The 20,012-nt window shown below is 31.1% G+C and overlaps 2 protein-coding genes across 2 annotated transcripts in view; one reads left to right on the top strand and one right to left on the bottom strand.

The window, feature by feature from the left end:
• The window catches only part of Rcd5 (microspherule protein Rcd5), a 39,137-nt gene extending 35,213 nt beyond the window's left edge, over nucleotides 1-3,924 (top strand). The window contains exons 12-14 of the mRNA XM_076512335.1: nucleotides 1,387-1,469; nucleotides 2,830-3,045; nucleotides 3,604-3,924. Coding sequence (XP_076368450.1) covers nucleotides 1,387-1,469; nucleotides 2,830-3,045; nucleotides 3,604-3,699 — 395 coding nt within the window. The 3' untranslated portion in view covers nucleotides 3,700-3,924. The remainder of the gene's footprint in view (nucleotides 1-1,386; nucleotides 1,470-2,829; nucleotides 3,046-3,603) is intronic.
• Nucleotides 3,913-18,587, bottom strand: LOC143255915 (uncharacterized). The gene is made up of 7 exons (XM_076512336.1): nucleotides 18,461-18,587; nucleotides 15,134-15,267; nucleotides 10,051-10,191; nucleotides 8,926-9,090; nucleotides 7,737-7,869; nucleotides 5,543-5,675; nucleotides 3,913-4,572 (listed from the first exon to the last, which is right to left on the bottom strand). The coding sequence occupies exons 2-7, from the start codon at nucleotides 15,240-15,242 to the stop codon at nucleotides 4,549-4,551; spliced, it is 705 nt and encodes a 234-aa protein (XP_076368451.1). The 5' UTR covers nucleotides 15,243-15,267; nucleotides 18,461-18,587; the 3' UTR covers nucleotides 3,913-4,548.
• Between the last annotated feature and the right edge of the window lie 1,425 nt (nucleotides 18,588-20,012).

Below are 20,012 nucleotides of genomic sequence, written 5' to 3' on the forward strand. Positions count from 1 at the left end.
CTAAGTAGCAAATGTTAGTAATTGTATCATGTTTCTCCTTAATGTTTCCAACAGATAAAGAATGAATTGTATAAATACAAAGTATTTATTGATAATTTTGTTGTGGTAAGTTCCAAACAGTTAATTTTGGTTGAGATGTACAATGTTTAGGGTAACTTACTGTTAAATGTTTATGTAATTAGATAACATTGGATTAAAATGTTGTAGTTTAAATATAATATGGTAGGACATACGTATGATCTGAAACATGCTTCAGTTCTTTTTCAAGATCAATTGAACACTAAATAATACTTAGATTTTCAACAAATGGTAACAAAAGCAAAGCAGTCCATTTGGCTTCAGTGTAACTGTGAATAAAATCATAAACCAAGTGATGACGAGAAACCCACTTGAAGCAAAAGTATCTCAGGACAGCTGGTATGGGTATTAATACTTCTACACTTAAATTATGACATTTAAAACCCAACTGGCCATCATTTGCAAACTTTGTTAATCTGAAGATGACATAATGTCAAAACGTTGTTTTCTGCTTTATAAATAGAAGTATTAATGCCCATACCAGTTGTCCTGAGATGTATTGAAGCATGATTTGCAAACATTATGATGAAATTACAACTGGAAAGGATAATAAGTTATTTGTATTTTAACAATACTATGTGTGTGCACACACATAATATACATTGTCAAATCATGTTAAAAATAAAAATTAAGTCATTGCAGAGAGTTTTAACAAAAAGTTACTGAATATTCCTACATCCCGTTTATCAAGGAATTTAATGTTTTTATATAAAATCTTTTCATGAGCAGTATGATAATTTATTTTTATTTAGTTATATTGTTCATCAAGCAGAGGATATAGCAGCCAAAGGTTATAAGAGAAAAAAATTCAAGGTTGTGCGAAATTGTAGCTTAATGGATAGAGTTTGATAAATTTAATAACTTGGCGACATAATCCAGATGAAATGTTGCAGAGCAAATGTTTCTTTTCTGGCTCACTGTCATAAAACATCACTTTAAGCATCCATTCAAATTTGTGTGTGTGTATATGTTCCATTTCTTATTAATCGACTTGAAATATTTTTATTATTGTATAAAATCATTTTACTTGGAATGAATGATTTAAGTGATTAGTAATACCACTTTTAACTTGGCAGATGAACATTAAACGTTTTCCAGGAAATTTGATACAATATGTGTGTGTGTATGCATGCAAACCAGTTATGTTTGCTGTGATACAAATATATGAACGTTTTTTGTAGCAACAGTATCTGACTTCATTTAATGTTAAACATGTTTCAACTGATTTCATGTTTAATGAAATTTTATAGTTCTGTGATGTTTATCAGAGTAAAAGAAAAACGTTTTTTTTTTGTTGATTTGATCTAGGTGTTACTCCACAGGACTTTGATACTCAGACATTAGCTGTTCTTCGAGGAAGACTTGTTCGCTACTTGATGAGGTCACCAGAAGTAAGTTATTTTATATATTCTCCCCAAATGTTTCTGTGCTATATATTTTAATCCTTTTGCATAGGCTCATTGTAAAATACACAAGTTTATGTAAACATTTGGAGGCATTAAGTATTTATACTATAACTTTTATTGATGTATGTGGATTTTCACAAAACTTGGTAGAGTTTTAGTTTTGAACAGTTTTTTAATGAAGTATTTCTTACTCTAGATTTGTTTGTGAAAACTGATTGTTTTGTTATTAGTGTGGGTGCAAAGTGATTTTCATGTCATGATTAAAAATTATTTTTGTTCCCCAAAATCTCGGATATTACTTATGTAATCTGTTCAACTTCCTAAATACATTTCAAACATTTATTTTCAGGAAAACTTTTGTTATTCTCTCTATCCTCACTCTAGGGATCTGTCAATTTGACCAACCTTGCAACCATCATAAAACATTAGAAAATAAATATAAATTATGCTTTTTGTGTTCTGGAATAACTACAAATTATCAACACAAATGTTTAACTTAAATCTCATACCACTGTAAAACTTGCATTGATGTGGTCACATGCACTGGTTACAGTATCTGAGTATAAAACTGACATGTCTTTGCTGCATTTTAGTGGACTAGTATTTTGTAAAATACAATAACATTTCTCTTACAATACATTGTACATGATTACTATTTGAAAACTTAAGATATGGAGCAACAGATGATGCAAAACAAAACATATCTGTGTATTTGGTTGCTGAGGATTTAAAAATTTTGCAAGTGGAAAATATGAAGTGATTTTTTTCTTAGGTTTTATATATACATTTCAACCAAAAAATAAATTACTATATCGATACTGCAGAATTTCATTATAATTTACCGTATTTAGTGACTACTCAAAATTTCATATTCTTTTAGATTGAAATATAAGTTAGACTAGACACATAATCTACCTTTTTGAAAGATGATGTTCTAATATACAAAGATGCCTGAGAATGCCCCTTGGGGGCCCTTGTGAACTTCTGATTGGTTATTTATGTCATCTGTACAAGTGATATGGCAGCAACTAGAAAAGATAGGAGTTTCTTATTTTATATTCTAGTTTGTTAAAATCAATAATTTAAGTTCATAATTGGTATTTTGACATGATACAGAAATTGACATTTAAGCATTTTAAATATTAATTTAAAAGTAAAAAAATTAATGTATAATTCAAAACTGAATTATAATCTACAGTTGGATATCATACTTATTCATATAATTTCTTAAATTTGTAGTTTAATAAATTTTGAATGCAAGTTAACTTACCCAATGACATAGCCTTTGCCCTGTACCCCATAGTTACAATGACACTTTGAGTGAAATAAAATTTTTATCATACAGATAAGTCTTGGAAGAGCTTCGAAGGATAATAGTGTTGATGTGGACTTGTCCTTAGAAGGTCCAGCATGGAAAGTATCCAGAAGACAAGGAATGATCAGATTACGTAATAATGGTGAATTCTTCATTAGTAATGAAGGAAAGAGATCTATTTTTGTAGATGGTAAACCTGTTTTATCAGGAAGCAAGTATAGATTATCAAACAACTGTGTAGTTGAGGTGAGTTTTTGTGTATAAATACCACAAAACTAAAGCTTTGAGCCAGTGTTTCATTTTAAACATGCTTAGAAGAACATCAAACAAGTCATTTAGTTTTATAACCTATGAATGGTAATATTTAATATACAAAATGCCCTCAGCTGAACTTAAGGAAATTGTGAGTGAGGGAATAGAAGTCACTGTTGGAAAAGCTTTGTATATTTTTAGGATATCTTCATCTGAACTTGGTGGGGGGGGGGGTATGTAGTAGAGGTCACACCATGTGTTTAAATCATATTCTACCAATATTTGAAAAATTTCTCTAGAACTTAACTATGTTTTCGTGGTGCCCTTTGGGATATTTAATATCTTGTTGCTACTCCTTTCCCTTATCCTTGATTAAATTCATGAGAAGTTTGAATATTTGTAGCTATAAATAAATACATTCCTAGAAAATTTTGAAGAGGTAAACTGAAAGGTCTAATTCTCCCACTGTTGGAAGTTTTATAAAACTACAATTCGAATTGAATATTATTTCATCTCACTCCCAGTTGTTGCAAAAAAATTTTTTTTCTTAAGATTGCTGGACTGAGGTTCACTTTCCTTGTTAATCAAGATCTGGTTGATGTTATCCGTAACGAAGCTGTCAAGTCTGCACCTTGGACTAGCTCGTAGCTTAACTTTATGCTTAGACAGAGAGAGAGGAAACTCAATCATAAGTTAAATGCATGGAATTTGGTGTCCAACCCGTTCATCTTCATTGTAAATTTTCAAGTAATCGTTTCTTGTACAGGTTTTCATCTTTGATGTGAAAGCTAAGCTTAAATGTATTACATAAAACATTGTGAAATTCTTGTTTAGAGTATTATGTTTGTAATAAAACCATCGTTTTAAAAAAAACAATTTTTATTGAATATTTCAGGTAATGTTCATTTATCAAAAATATAATCTCTATTTTAGCATGAGATACCCAAACAATACTTCTCTTTATAAAAAGTAAAATCTAGAACTTCACATTATTGGATACAAGGTCAACACCTCTGAAATTTGAGTTACAGTTAGTGTTTTTAAAACAAAAAGCGCTTTGCTTCCTGTTGGGTTAACAGTGATCAAAATAACCTATACCATGCACAGGAAAACGTTTGGACCCTAATAAATCTGAACAAGTAATAAAATAAGTGCATAATACATTGTGGTATTTTTTAAATACATGTGTAATAAAATGTTATCCCACAGCATCTAGGAGAAGCATCTTAACTAGCTTGCTTCAACAGAATACCTAGGAAAAGGGGTATAAAAGAGATCCTTGAAGGCTTGTAAGTGTATATCTTCAAAATATTCACTACCCTAAGAAGAAATATATTATGTACATCTAGTAATATCTTCCACAAACACATAAGAAACATATCTAAGGAAGCACCAATCTCTTCAGGAAACAAAAATTGCAAGATTCCATTCAGTACCTCGTTACTATTACAAAACACTTTTGGTTGGAGTTTCCAGCTAGAAAGACAGCTGCTACAACTAGGAGGGTGAAGTAACAGGGTGCTGAAAGAAAGTACAATTACGACCATAAATTGTTGCAACTATATTTCAAATCTGTAAAATACCGGGAAAGCTTTACTACAGAGAAGCACTTTAAAATGTATATGACACTATATTCTTCAATACCAGCACACAAACTACACCAAAATAAAAGTTCAAATTGTGTGGGGGGAATCTTAATTTTAACACTCACTTTTGTAAGTATCTGAACATTTTCTCATAAAAAATGTTGTGCACCTGCTGTAGTCTCTTAAATCTTATTCCAATAAGCCTCCAAAATGATCAAACAAGAAACAAAACTCAAAATAACACAAACCAGTTCCACAAGTTAATATTTAGTCAGTATTCCCTTAGATATCAGTACCGTTTCACATCGATGTGACATGCTTTCAGTGAGTTAGACTCCCATCTTCTTTTGAATATTTCAAATAGTTCATTTTTCTTGTTTAACTTCTGATCTTTCATTAATCAGTTAATAAATTAATGGGATTGGTATCAGATGGTTGACCTAGCCATTCCATAACATTAATTATTTTATTTCTAAGATATCTTTAACAACTCCACAGTTCCACAGGAATGTATTTGATTATTTGGTAAGCCAATTCAAATAAAATATCTAAACAAATACAACACGTTTTTAATTATGAAAAGTTCAAGTACTCCCAAAAGCAAAGATCATATTTGAACAAATCTTAAAGTGCATTCTAAAAACACAAGTTTCACATATTTTTATGTTATCTCATAAAAGATAAATTAACAATATTTTTGAGTGTGGCAATTATTTGTTTACCCCCTCAATATGTATGTATAAACATAAATGCTACTGAAAGGAGCTTTTTTCCAAATGAATTTTGTAATTTTAAACATGAAAATAAAGTACTATATAGAATACACAGACCCACAAAAACATATCCAATAGCTATTGTCATATGATATTTTAAGTAAATTCAAATATTGCTATACATTGTCTTACCTTCCTACATGAAGCATAATCTATGTGGTTGTCATCATAAGAGGACATTTCCAACTCTGTGCCAACTAAATTTATTCCACTGTGATGGGAAGAATTATACCTTAGCTTTGTCTTTCCTTCACAAATGCCAAACCTACAGTGATAAATCATTCAATACTATAATAAATAAATTTATTGTAGTAATAATTAAATTACATTGTTACATAAACCAGATGAGTAAATCATTCTTCAATGCAAATATTTAAAATAATGTGAAACGACAGAAATCCTTCATAATTCAGTAACTGCCTTGCTGAAACTAAATTAGTCATACTTCAGCTTGTTCAAAGCTACAACACGACTGAATGAAAAATAAAAACAAACCAATCCTCAAGAATTACATTACTATCCTTAGGAATACTTTGTTTTTGTACTCTGAAGTAATATAAATGTAATAATTAAAAACAAACTAAAAATTTATTAATTGTCTGTGCCACTAAGACAGTGCACTCCTCTTATAGAAGTTAGCAATAATTTTTCTCAACCGTTTCTTTCCCTTCTTCATTGTACCAGCCTCACTTAAGTCCACTCTTTGACATTGTTCATCTCTACTTCACTTTGACATTCACTTTAATACAGAATAAGCCTGTCTGAAGACTTAAAATTTGTCCAAAATACCTTAAATTTCTCATTTTAATGATGTTAGTCATTTCTCTTTGCCACTGTGGCATTTCCCCATCACTGCCTCATTACTTTATTTCTCTAAACACATCACATTTCAAAAGCCAAAATACATTATTTATCATCTATATCTCTGAACAACTTAAATGAATGAGTAACTTTATAAACCTTATTTTGATTTTCTGGCATGTTTCTTGGTTATTAATGTTCTTTGCATAATGATGAAAGTGGATGTTTCTAGGTTGTATCCTCTTTCTTTGAGTGGATGCTTCTTATAAATAAACTGACCTATGCAAAGTGTCTGTTATTGGGATTGAAGCTTACCACTGACCTACCAGGAAACCCACCACCACAAAGTATAAGAGCTTCTATTTTATTTCTATTGTGAATTGTAATGCTAGATGTCTATGAACTGCTAGAACAAAGTGTGGAGATGAGAATACCATATAACAAAAATGTAGTAACACTACAATACTGGAATAAGCATTTACAGATTTTCCCCTGCATAAGGCAGCACAGACTTCCCTTAAACTCAATTCCCCCTTATGTTTTTATACTCCACTTTTATTGTTAATGTATCAAGATTTTGAACACTTAAAATGAAATGATCCACAAATGCACATAACTTACTTGATCTGCCTAGTAGTCAACCCTCAAATTTCCCATCTGATCAACAAATGACAATGAAAGTTAACCCTTAAATGGCAACCATTATCAACTGATGTTGCTGCCTACAACATTCCTGCTGTTTAAGGGTTAAAGAATATTGCAAGTAGCTCATGCATCACAAAAGCAACTGATTATATAGAAAAATATATTCTATTTAGAGGATTTGAGAGTATTATAAACCTCTTATTATTGTTAAAATTCCTTTTATTGGTTAACTTTTAATTATGCTAATAAACATTAAAAAAGAGTACTTTCTTATTTCTATCCGTTTCCATGATAACTGATGTTGATTACCTACTAAAATGTCAATGTAGTCAGTTAATCTTAAACAAGAAAAACCTAGAAAGTGAAAACAATTCTTTCTTATAACACAAAATGTACATATGGAAATCTTTCAAAGCTTAATATAGAGGTTCCCAACCTTTCCTATTCTGAGCATCCCCTTAGGTGGAACAATTTTTTTCCATGTGCCCCTCTTACAATTTCTAATAACTCCCATAATAGGGGATTATAGATAAAAACAAAGAAGCAACTATAAAGTTACTGCCAATTTACCAATTTCATTGAGAACTTACGTTAGCTTGATTTTGTTACTTATCCTTTTCCTTCCAGCAAAGGCAAATATAAAAAATATATAGGCCAAAAATCTTACCAATTTTTTTTCATTCCTGTTACACATCACCTTAAGTTTTTAGTTTCTCCAATGTATCCAGTTTATTTCTAGGCTTTTACAAGATATTGCACCATCCCTCTTTAAACAATACTGTTCCACCTCCAAAGTAGGGAACAACTGGCTTAATATTTGATCATGTCTTTTCAGATATAGTTTTTAATAATTCTGAAAAATAATCACTGTTTTACTTACATTGGCAGAAACCATCGAATTCCCATAAATACCAAAGAAATCAAAACCAGTCCAACAAATAGGAACATTAACTTAGTCCACTGAAAACCACTTCCAACCACATTTACATAGACATTTGTCCACGACGAAGGTACTGAAAAACCAGTGTAAATACAATATTGATAACATTCGTACATGGAAAAAAACAAGTGTACTGAACAAAACATAGCTTTAGGAAACTGAATGTTGTAAAATATAATACAGATAAAGGTTTATATAAAAAGGTACTGTAAAACAGAACTGACCACAACATATACATTAGAACATGTACTCAACTTCCTGGAATACTGAAAAGAAAAAAACGTTGTCTTATAAAACAATTAAGCAAGGTTTCAGAAAAACATGGTCCACAAACAAAATTATGCACTGAAAAATTCAGCTAATGAATGAAGATTTCCTCAAAATTAAATATGTTCCAAATCTTAATAAATGGCAAGCCTGGTCAATTATTGTAATTTAATACAAGTAAAGATTTTCTTCAAATTTTCATAATGTTACAATTGTTAACACAATATTGTTCCTTCCTTGGAATGTTTCTTAAACTTTTATATTATTAATATCACCACCTTTTTAAAATCATGGTAGAGATTTATAGCATTCTAATTTAATGTTACAACCTTATATATGAAATTCTGATTATTATTATTATGAGGAAATCAGATTTATAAAGAAACAATATTGAAAAATATGCCATAAAAATCTGTATGTTCCAAGTGTATGATAAACGTATGTTAACTTTGTAAGAGAAAGCCCAACTTATTGCATGTTATTTACAAGCTGTCACATTTGCAGTTAATTTTGGTGGAATTTGTGATTCAAGAAATTTCAATATTAAATGACAAGTAGAGTTAGCTTGCTTTATTTACACACCACTATTAACAGACTAAAAAGAAATCGGGTTTTGAAGAATGACAAAATTATAAAAACAATGATAAATTTTGCAACTAACAAATGGACAATTTAGTTTGTTTTTTTCAGTTTATTAAGTTTGTTGTGGTAAATCTTCAAATCACGTTCAAAAGGTAAATTATTCATCTTGAAAAAAATCGTAAGTCATTCCAAAGTAATGCTAATGCTCACTATACACTAATTACACATACATTTACTGTGGCATGACTAAACGTAACTATACCAGTACTAGTATACATACCAATACACACATGATTACGAATTTCTCCAAATTCGTCATGGAATGAGCAGCTTTCCTCTTTGTCTTCTGCATACACACATCCACAGGATATATTTCTACAAAATGAGCCTGGCATGATTTCCCTGCATTGTGTATCATTATGACAGTATTTTGGAACTTGTGGGCCTAAAGGAGAAAAATATTTTAAATAAATGAAATATTCACACCTTGTCCAGTTTTCACACTATTGTTGCATATTTTTTGGTACTAGTGAATCTAAAAAGAAATGTTTTTCAAAACAAACCCATATTAGTTTAATATTTAAGTTTAAAACAGAAATTTATGGTTTGTTGAAACTGCTTCATTCCCCTACATAGTCCTTATGAAATGTCTAAACTGAACTTACGATTTTCTTTTATTGAAATTTACACAGTGTTTAGTGTTTTTAATCACTCAATAACAATCAATTATTTAACACAAAATGAAAGCACATGTAGGGGGTGGTACTGGTGTACTACAATATTTCTGAGAATGGCTTCACAAAAGAGATGTTCATAGGCTATAGCAAATATTAAATTTTAAGAAAACTTAATGTTTCATTGTGACAAACTATTTCATGCTTCCAAACATCTTAATTTGTTTTGTTGGCAAACTGAATAAACACTAACACCAGTTTATTTTATATTCCGACAGCATTCTAAAGTTCACAATGTCCAACATATTGCATTATTCAAACCTTAACACAGTTTTCATTTAACTTCATCTTCACAACCTTTTCAAACTTTCTACTATTCAGTATGTTTTGATAATCTAGCTACAGTTTCTAAAAAAAATATATTCCATGTTTTGTTACATGGATTTTAAGTTCTTTCTTGCCTTTTATCAGGCCCAAATGGTAATTTTTTTCTGCCTTATTGTTTTGAAACATCTTATTTCTTATGCTTGATATGTTTGAGAGTTCTCTGAAGTTTTCACTGCTCACGTTATGTTTTAGCTTTGTTGCAAGTCCTTAAAATATAAAATGATCAAGCATTAGAACATCTCCCATCACCAAACAACTTGATGTTTTGTTGAATGTTATAATTTTTTCCCTTAGTTTTTCATTTTGTTTTTTCAATTAATTAGCCTCAGACAGCTTTATGTTACCTTTTATTAGCACGCTAAAGTTGTGCTCTTTCCACTGTGTCAGTATATCTTCTAATAACACAGTACAGTGAAGTGAACAGTTGTGACTTGACACACTATTTTCACACAGCTTTACCACATCTCCTAACATGGTACCATTGCCTGCAAGATAGTACAGGAATAATTACAAAATATTGATAAGAACAGAATATCAATCAAGTCTATAAAAAAACAGGCAAATTTTCACTCAATTTATTACACTGTTAAATTTAAAACAAACAGTCTACGATTAAAATAGAATGGGTAACATTTATAGTGTTGTTACAATAAACTAAAATAACTACTTCATGTTTGCGAAAATTGTATTTATTGTTTTTCTTTGTACTGAATATTTGTACAAAGCTACACTTCACCATAACCATCCGAGCTATTATAAAAGGTGGATTGACTGTCACAACTCACCTATAACAGAGCACAGTTTTACATTAGTAGATCACCTTGTGTATCTTTCACTAATTTAATGTAACTTCAGATACACGTAATAGTATATTAATGTTTATCAAGATGTAAACATATGATACATTTACCACATGCATACATAATCTCAAATGTTTAGGCACCTTTTTCTCATATAGGTGTTTACTTCATACTTTATCACCTATCACAGACATCAAAACATAGAAATTAGTCTAAATCATGCTGACAAAGGACTGCTCACATCATTAATTTGAAATCACAAACTATATCCAATTTAAACATTATTTTATTTCAACCATCCCTTTATGAATAACAGCACAAAAATCTTACTGGAGGTACAAAGTTACTCCATAGGGAGATAAGCAGGTGAGTAAACAGAAAACTACAAACAACAACAACAAACTATCTTTAATTAACTAGCAGAGAAATTACATTATATCTGCTCAACAAGCTGAAAATAAAATCAGGTTGTAAAATTAGAGTTAATGCCAAGAGAGTTGGTAGATTGATGCCTGCTGGGGGATAACTCCGTGGAAAATAAGATGAAAAAAAGAAAAGGAGAAATGTGTGTTTTTCTTATAGCAAAGCCACATTGGACTATCTGCTGAGCCCATTGAGAGGAATCGAACCCCTGAATTTAGCATTGTAAATCCGTAGACTTACCACTGTACCAGCAGGGAACAAAAAGGAGAAATATGGATATATATAAATTCAAAGCTGAAGACTGTTATAAGCTAGAACATAAGGAAGGTCTACAAAGTATTTTACTTCCAAATGGAATAGCAGTTTACAAAAGGAACTCCAGAAGTGGCAGGATCAGGTGTTGTGTGTGAACACAAGCCTCAAGCAATACACAATAAGAGGTCACATGATATACCTTTTGTATAAAACATTGCAGACATTCACTTAAAATCACAGTAGTAATGTATTTCCAAAAATTCTAAGATCAAATAACAGTATGCAGTCTTCTGTGTAATAAATTATACAATGATGCAATTACGTACTGTCCCAGTAAAGTGTTGAACAACCACCATTTCAGTTCTTAGTGGTCCATTGTTGTGATAGTGGAAAGGAACCTCAGTGGAGAGAAAAAAAGTGAACAGTACAGAGAGAGCAAGAAAGTGATACATGCACATGTAAATACTATCAAATTAGAAAGATACTCTAGTCTAAAAATTTAACTCACCACAGCTATCTTCTTAGTCATAAGGGTGGTAAATCTAATCTTTTTATGAAATGGTTTGCCCTGTCATGAACATTACTAAAGAATCATAAAAATTTGAGTTAAGTCAAACAAGTTCCAATATTCTAAGTCTAGGCAATATTTAACATGAAGATCTAGGAGAGAGGGTTTAACATGAAAGTATAAAAAACAAGTAATCAACTCGGAAAGAAGTCACGCAATTAATAATTTTAAGCTGAAGCTTACTAGAAAGAATAAAATGACAAATAATTTAATAGACAGATTAAACAGGTTGAAAATATCTAAAGTACTGTTGAAGTAGCCAAACATTTACAGAAAATAACTGTTATGGACTTCTTTTAGTATTTATATTGTATTTTCCCATAAAAATGTTTGCAATGTGCAAGTATGTAAAGCCACCAATTATTTTTCAGAAGGAAAAAGTTGTACACAACAATCAGCTAGATTCTTAAAATGAAATGTTTTACTTGTAATAGGATACATACTACATAAAACAAGACTCAGTATTTTCCATTCATAACTTTGGACTCACAAACAAAACAATATGGAAAGTAAAAGAAAATACCACATGACCAAGGAATAATACAGCTGACGTTACTCAAAATTTAAGACATACTTTGTAGCACTATAGCTTTATACATATAGCAAAACAATGCCATTTGGTGAGACTCAAACAAGTTCCATAATATTAAGTACAAAATCACTTACAAACAGTACCATTATCAACAATATAAATAGTTTTGTGTTGGTACTAATTACAAAAAAGGAAAAACTGCACACTACAATAAGTAGTAGAAAACAGTATTTGAAGCAAATCAAAATTTGGTTACAATGCAAGATGTAGTCAAATAAGCTTTCAAATGTTCAACATGACAAACAGAGGTTATTAACACAAGATAGGCACAAGAGAAATACATATATTTACAGTAAAGGTCTCTATAAATTAGATTAACAGCTAAGGCATACTAACAGGTGACAAGAAAATACATTAAGTTGTCTAACTGGTGGGGCCTTTTCATAAACTATATGGATATGTAAGATGTCACATGACAAAGAGAGAGAGAAGGCACAAAAAGACAACTCAGAATACAAATGTCTGGTTGGTTGGTTTGGCATTTGATGGTGTACAAAACACCAGGCTGTCTGCACCAAACATCCAGTAAAAAGTTAAAAGTAAAGTAAAATTATTAAAATTCGAAAAAGGAATCCAAGAAACAAAAAAGTTTAATTTTTGAATTAAAAACTTAAATAACATGAAATCCAATTTCTTTATATCTAGTTTACAGTGGTAAGAGAGAAATTAGAGTAATACTAGTTTTAAAGTAATACTAATTTTAATCATCATAACTCACCACGATGACTAACGGGCAAGTTCAAGCATCAGCATTAGTCACCTGAAGTTGGCCTTTCCAGTCCTGGTTGAATTATCTGACATTATGCCATTTTCTAATTTCATATTAAACTAGTTGTACTTCAAAAAAGAACTATATTAATAAAAGGTCTAATTTGTGAAGTAAAAACTTAAATAGCATTAAAAAGGTCGAAGGACTTTAAAAAACTATAAACATTTGTAACGTGGACAGTATCATCAATGACACTGTCCAATATTATGGGTAAATCTTGGGACAAAACGCATCTAAAATGGTGCTATTTTTGAGTCATAATGATGGCAAGACAGTGAAATGTGGCTTATTGTGACCCAAGTGTCACACAGACAACACATTGGGGCATCAGTCACACATAAAAGAAACAAAGAGTTAAAAAACTATGACCAATATGTAGTCTAGTTAGGGCAACTTCCTCTTTCCAATTCTTATGGAAACAAGATACCCAAAGTCCAAGAGAGGGTTTTATTTGGAAAAGCTTGTTTTCAGGTTGCTCACTCCAAGTTGACTGCCAACTGCATGGACCTGAGCCTTGAATACAGGACCATAGTCTATGTATGGAACAGGCACAGCAGTGATAGCACCAGAACAGACAGAATAAGTTGAGATGTGTCAGCAAGCTTGTTCCTGTGAATACCGACATGGCCTGGTGTCCAGAAGAAATGGATAGAAGTAGATGTTAAAGAGAAATGGGCCAGTCTGTTTTGAATATCAGCAGGAATAGGGTGAGAACTAATGTGAAGTGATTCCAGGGCTAACAAAGTGCTAATTGAATCGGTATAAATAGTAGAGTTCATGTACTGCATGGCTTTTATGTGTTCCAGAGTAAGAGAAATGGCATACAATTTGGCAGTGAATGGAGAAACTGTAGAGGGTATTCTGTGTGCAACAACCAAACATAAACCATGGCAGAGCCCACAGAGTCACAGAAAGAGGGGTATCCATAATAAAGAAACTACATTTCAGTGCTCACTGACCACACCCACCATGCAGCCCTACAAGGACACTGCAGTGCCAGGGTTACAGGAGCACTATACCCAAACACCAGCATCAGATACAATGTCCACAACACCTATCGAGGACATCCAACACTGATACTTGGATGATCCTAGCCCAAGTGGACCAGCCAATCGACCCTAAGGAGGCCACCCCAAGGCTGCCCGTCTACAGGAATTCAAGGCCAAAGTGGTGTGTTGGGGTTTGACCCCTCAACCACTCCTTCAAGGGTCACCATGCATGGGAAACATGAGGGAGGATGTTTAAATCCCAGAGGAGATAAACTGAAAGAACTGAACCTTCCATGGCTGGTCCCCTCACCACGTACAGGAATTAATGTAGAGGGGACAAAGGTCTGGAAGAAAAGATTTTACAGTTAATGCTACTAGATTTGTCCTTTATAAATGCTTATTAAAATTAATAGGTAATTTTGTTAACTGACATTTTAAGCAGTTTCTGGTAAATATTTTAATATATCACCATGCATATCTGTCTTTTCGGAGATCAACAAGTATGGAACATTAATCCTAAAGTTTGCAGAAAACAACTTTCTGAAACACAAGTTTTCTCAATTTCTGGTAGATAAAATTTACATATTTCATCACTAAAAACCAGGTAACAGAATAAATGGAAAAACAAAGCTCCATCGTAAAAATATGAAAATGGCACAGTATCTAATTTCTAAATGTGATTTGTGTGTGTGTGTAATTCTATATAATTCTCAAACTTATTGTTGCACTTTAAGTTCAATGTTAATTTCTCAGGTTCTGCAACAGGATGTGTACACACATGCACATTGATATTACAAGAAATCACAGCTTTCATCATTTTCAAAATATATATTAAGTACTTTTTTAAATTTCAACCTTTATATTATACGTATCAATACCTTTTAGGCATTTTATTTTTAATGCTATATTGAAGACAGTTGGCTTCACATAATCCACAAGCACAACAATTTTACTGAATGCAAAGTCAACAATAAAAGTAAAAATTAACAAGCTGAGACACCCACAGTTACATGTAAAAGCACTTTACGTACCATACACGTCCTCTGAAACAGTTTTATCACATGAAGCGAACATGAAAATGGAGAAGAGCACAGCCAAAGAAGTACTATTTCTTATCATCGTGGTCAGAATCTTGTTCATAACAACTAAGAAGTTTTCCAGCTATCTGTAGGTGCCATATACACACAAAAAAAAAAGAAGAAAAAAATAACATTATTGAAGAATAAATGGCTATCAAAATTTTGGACAGATTTAAAGGTAATCACATTATTATAAAAACAGAGAGACGAGACTGAAAACAATGTGCCATGTCTTGGCCATTAACGGCTAAATAAATTCTAGTTTTTAGAGACAAGATAGGTCATGTATCTCATGTTTAGATTATTTGAAATAAAAGTAATGTGGTGATATTTTACAGAATCATCTAACACTATCTAATATCTCTTAAATTAAATCCTTAAATAAAGATTTCTCACCTGTGCATAATTATTCAGATACAAACCACAATAAACAATTTAGTGTGAATTTTTTTTTTTTTATACACTTCCTGCTAGATGGCACTATATATATTATGATAAGAATACCTAGTTGACAACAATATTGTATTTTCAAGTTCTAGCTCTGAGAATAAACTATTATTCTGAACATAAAACAAGTTGGACTTATTATTTAAATTAAATTTTCTAATTGAATTTGATCTTTCAGTATCAGGTCTCTAAAATCACATATAAAACATTTAACTGCACTGCAAAACCCACAATATTTACTGTTGGCAGGATGGAGTATGTGCATTTTGAACAAGATAAACCATCTTGAATATTTTTTTGTAATCCTAGCAACAAAGAAATAGTAAATTTATTTTAATACAGAATAGCATAAAAACAATTTTTTACTAAATGATACAGGCCATTACAAAATACAAGTAAAAAAATCAAACGTGAAAATATACATTCAGAAGAAAGATCATATAAACTTTGAAAAGTAGTTATGATGAGTTTTTCCTTTTTGAAATAACACAATCACTACGCTAATAACATCCAACAAACACAGCAATTCAATTGTAAAAAAACTGTCATATTTTGATGGCAAATTTAACGAGAAAATCTGCTAGACCAACTTCACACAAGTATATAGATTAAGCTTTTGGTAAGAAAACAATGTGATGAAATGCTCAAAATATTTTTTCAACATTGATGAAAATTCACACTGAAGCAAGGATACTAGAGAACAGGGCCATTCCTTTCTCATCTTGATGTACACTTGTTTTACAAACTGTTTGAATGTTCATGACACATAGGACATGCTGCATACCTAGTAGAAGCTATGATAAATGTTTGATTATTTAAGGCTATTTCACCAAGGTCTAATTAATTTCATCTAAGTCTGTCAATCATTGATCCTTCTAAGAGAATGAGAAGACAGAGAATCTTATTTTTAATATTCCTTTTGCTTTGCACTTTTATGATCCTCTTTTGATTGGATTCCAATATTTTGAATGACCTCTCTCTCTCTCTTATTATTTTAACTTCAACAGTAACCTCCACTGTGAATGCATTCATATTTGCATTTTATACAAACATCACACATTCCAATCTTAGACTTAGTTTAAGTAAACATGGCCTTTGGACATTCTACCAACATATACTGATTTGTCTGGCACTGAAAACTTCATCTATAGATATTACTTTGCAAAAAGGCAATGAACTTTCTCCAAAATCTTGACACAAATAGATGGAATAGCTTGTTTTAAAATGAAGATGTCTCTGCAAAAAATGAACCCACAAGCAGAAAGTTTGTATTGTTCAAAAACAGCTCTAATATTATGTTGTTTATGAAAGAATTAAGTTTTCTTATCAGTTGTCAAATATTAAGACAAAAACATCTAATTTCTGTACAATCAATTCACAATTAAAAATTAACATAAAATAACTAAATCTATTGTAACTTAAGATTACATAATCTGACCAAATCTAACCCTATCTATATGGGATCCAGGACAATGTCTCGCCTCCATGAAACACTTTCACTTGAAAAGAAACTAACTTTTGATCTTGCATCCTTATTCATAAATACTGATTTCTTTGCAAATTTGGTGTTACTTTAGCAAAACATAAGCTGCATTCTTTGTGAAAAATTATAACTATAAGACTTTAATGCAGTAATCAGATTCTTGATGATGAGAAATCCACTTGAAATAAAAATGCATGTCAAGAACGACTTCATTTGCATGGAGAAACATTCGCTGGGGGATTAAAACAATATTTTCACTTCATTTAAGATGCGGGATAGAAGTTAACTGTTAGTGATCTTGCTGTCTATTGTTAACTTGGAATTCACTTGCTTGGAACATTGTTATCTCCTTATTAATAAAAGTGTTAACACCCATACCAGATGTTCTGAGATGCAATAATCAAATGAAGTCAACCACTGAAATTTCTCAAATGTTTATAAATATTCAAGTTTTTTTTTTTAAACAATGTTTCAAATGTGGGCAATTGCTCAAAGCTTTTCTTTACACAAAATGAATTGTCATAGTTTGTGTTCAGTCATTTTTTTTTGAAATACAAGTATGTCTCTTGTACTTTCTAATCATTTTTTGAAAATTTTTAGTCTAGTATTTGACTGAAAGATGTGTTTGACAATTGTTTTACTGAACTAGAACCATTTCTTACTAATGAGACGTCAATTTTATGCAACGAAGTGCCAAAATTTTTGCAATAATGCGTTATTTCTCATCTCGGATAATACAAGCTATAATTACGAAATTACCTATCTAATTATATTCTCACTTTGAAACAAACTTTCAAGATGTCTTTAAAAAGTAATAAAATAAGTAAAGGTAGACTACATAAAAAACATTTGGGAGGGACGTTGTTCGCATACTATTTACATTATCAGTATAGAAAACTATACCATCCTTATTCTTAATACCGTACGCACAAGTTTGAGAAACTTTTGTCCCTTTAATTTCGTGTGATTGCTCAACCTTTCAACAATTAGATGTAAATGCAGTATCGTCTACTTAGAGCAAGTTAAAACTAAGTGCAATACTAATACCACATAACACTCTGATAGGTCTAGTTAAGCCTAACAAAACTACAGCAATATTTGGCAAAGTAGTAATATTTAAAATTATTTTTGATACTTAATTTTAGGATATCTGGAAGATTTATTATTGAACTGTTATGTATGAAAAAAATATTAACTGATGTTCGTTTGCTAAATTCGGTTACCTGTTAAAATTACACAATTTATTAACTTCAGACCAATAACTCTATAACTTGTAATTAAACTACTAATATATGTATATTAAAACTAATTTATATTATTACAATTTAACGACCAATCTCTTTTCTTACCTTTCTCAAATATTCTCTCTCTGAGTAATTACTTACGTCACAGATATATTAACGGGAACACTTTAGTTTATACTAATTAAATGCCCTCTACTGGCTGATTCAATAATTTATGCCCAAAGTATGATTCCCGTCAAACATTAACAAAAATATAAAAAATACCCACACGATTTATAACATTCAGAATTAGTGAGATATCTTTTAAGAACATAGGAAATTTATCAAGATTTTTTATATGCTACAAAATTAATTTCAACCAAAAGCATATGGTTTTATTTTGCCAAACGTGTGCACATAAACATAAAATTATCGTCAAATAAAGGAATTTCACAGATTCAGAAATCTTAAGTGAAGATCCACTTAGGCGCACACACAATGGTGAAACGTAAGACCGCAAGTGTTTTGAAGCATATATATATTTTTTTAATGACAACACAGTGTCATAATATCAGAATTATCTGGGTTTTTTCTGTATGACAATCGTCTGGCTGATGGAATTGCGGACTAGAAAGTCAAAAAACGAAAATAAGAGATGAAATTCTGGAAATATTCAACTTGTATACCCTGGCAAAGAAGAGCCTTAATAAGATATCCCACCATTCCACAGGTTACATATTTTAACTACTGGACTACATACAATTATAAGCTTCCCACAACAGCTTTTACAAATTTCTGTATGCCTTGTTTGAATATTCTACCCTTCAATAATCTGATACATAAATGAGCACATTAGCTTGATACTTAACAACAAAGGCTATATTATCTTATTTTTACCTCTGTAATAGGTTAGTACTAAATATATCGACAGCCTCAATAACTATGTCACTAAGAACTCAATGAGCAACATCGAGTTGATAAGGAGAATTGACAACAGAGAAGTCTGGCATACCATGGTCGTCGATGTCTGCCGCAGATTTGACACATGAAGAAGAAGAATAGGTTAGTACACGTTTATAGTTGAGAGATAGCCAGTTTGCTTGTTATAAAGTGCAAAGCACACAGTCTGTGCTGAGCCCTCTATGAGCACTGGAACACAAGTTTCAGTATTATAAACCAGTTAAAGAAAAAATTAATACATAAAAAACTGCACTAAGATAGCTGATTGAAGATATATTCTATACTAATTACAAAATGATTGAATTTATAACTATTTTAACTTTTTCAATTATTATATTGTTATATTTTCTTACACACATCGGAATATCTAATTAGCAACTAATTAAGCTTCTGCCACTTATTAAGAACAAGTTGTATATGTATAATCCTCAAATAATAATCTTAGATGATCTGATAGTGTGCATTTGTACTCAAGTGTGTGATGCAGCTGAATAAACCATAGCTCTGGAGCAAGCTAAAGTTACTTCTGGTTTGTCCACAATGCTAATGATTATTTCAGCACGAAGCTGAGAAACCAAATTTCCATAAAACTACAAATTAGCAACAGTTATACACTTAAGTTTGAGTAAGCATAGCCTCATATATGGACAGATAATTATGTTTTACATGCATCATTTATATCACTGCATCAGACATTGATAATACACAAGCTTATGTC

The sequence above is a fragment of the Tachypleus tridentatus genome, chromosome 7 (genome assembly GCF_004210375.1).
Source record: "Tachypleus tridentatus isolate NWPU-2018 chromosome 7, ASM421037v1, whole genome shotgun sequence".
Taxonomy (NCBI): domain Eukaryota; kingdom Metazoa; phylum Arthropoda; class Merostomata; order Xiphosura; family Limulidae; genus Tachypleus; species Tachypleus tridentatus.

What these genes read in the sequence shown, in the direction of transcription:
- LOC143255915 (XM_076512336.1), bottom strand. Translation starts at nt 15,242, where the DNA reads ATGAACAAGATTCTGACCACGATGATAAGAAATAGTACTTCTTTGGCT. An exon ending in TGTTTCAGAGGACGTGTATG is followed by an intron (nt 10,192 to 15,133) that starts GTACGTAAAGTG and finishes ACTATCTTGCAG; the next exon opens with GCAATGGTACCATGTTAGGA. An exon ending in ATTCGATGGTTTCTGCCAAT is followed by an intron (nt 5,676 to 7,736) that starts GTAAGTAAAACA and finishes TTATCACTGTAG; the next exon opens with GTTTGGCATTTGTGAAGGAA.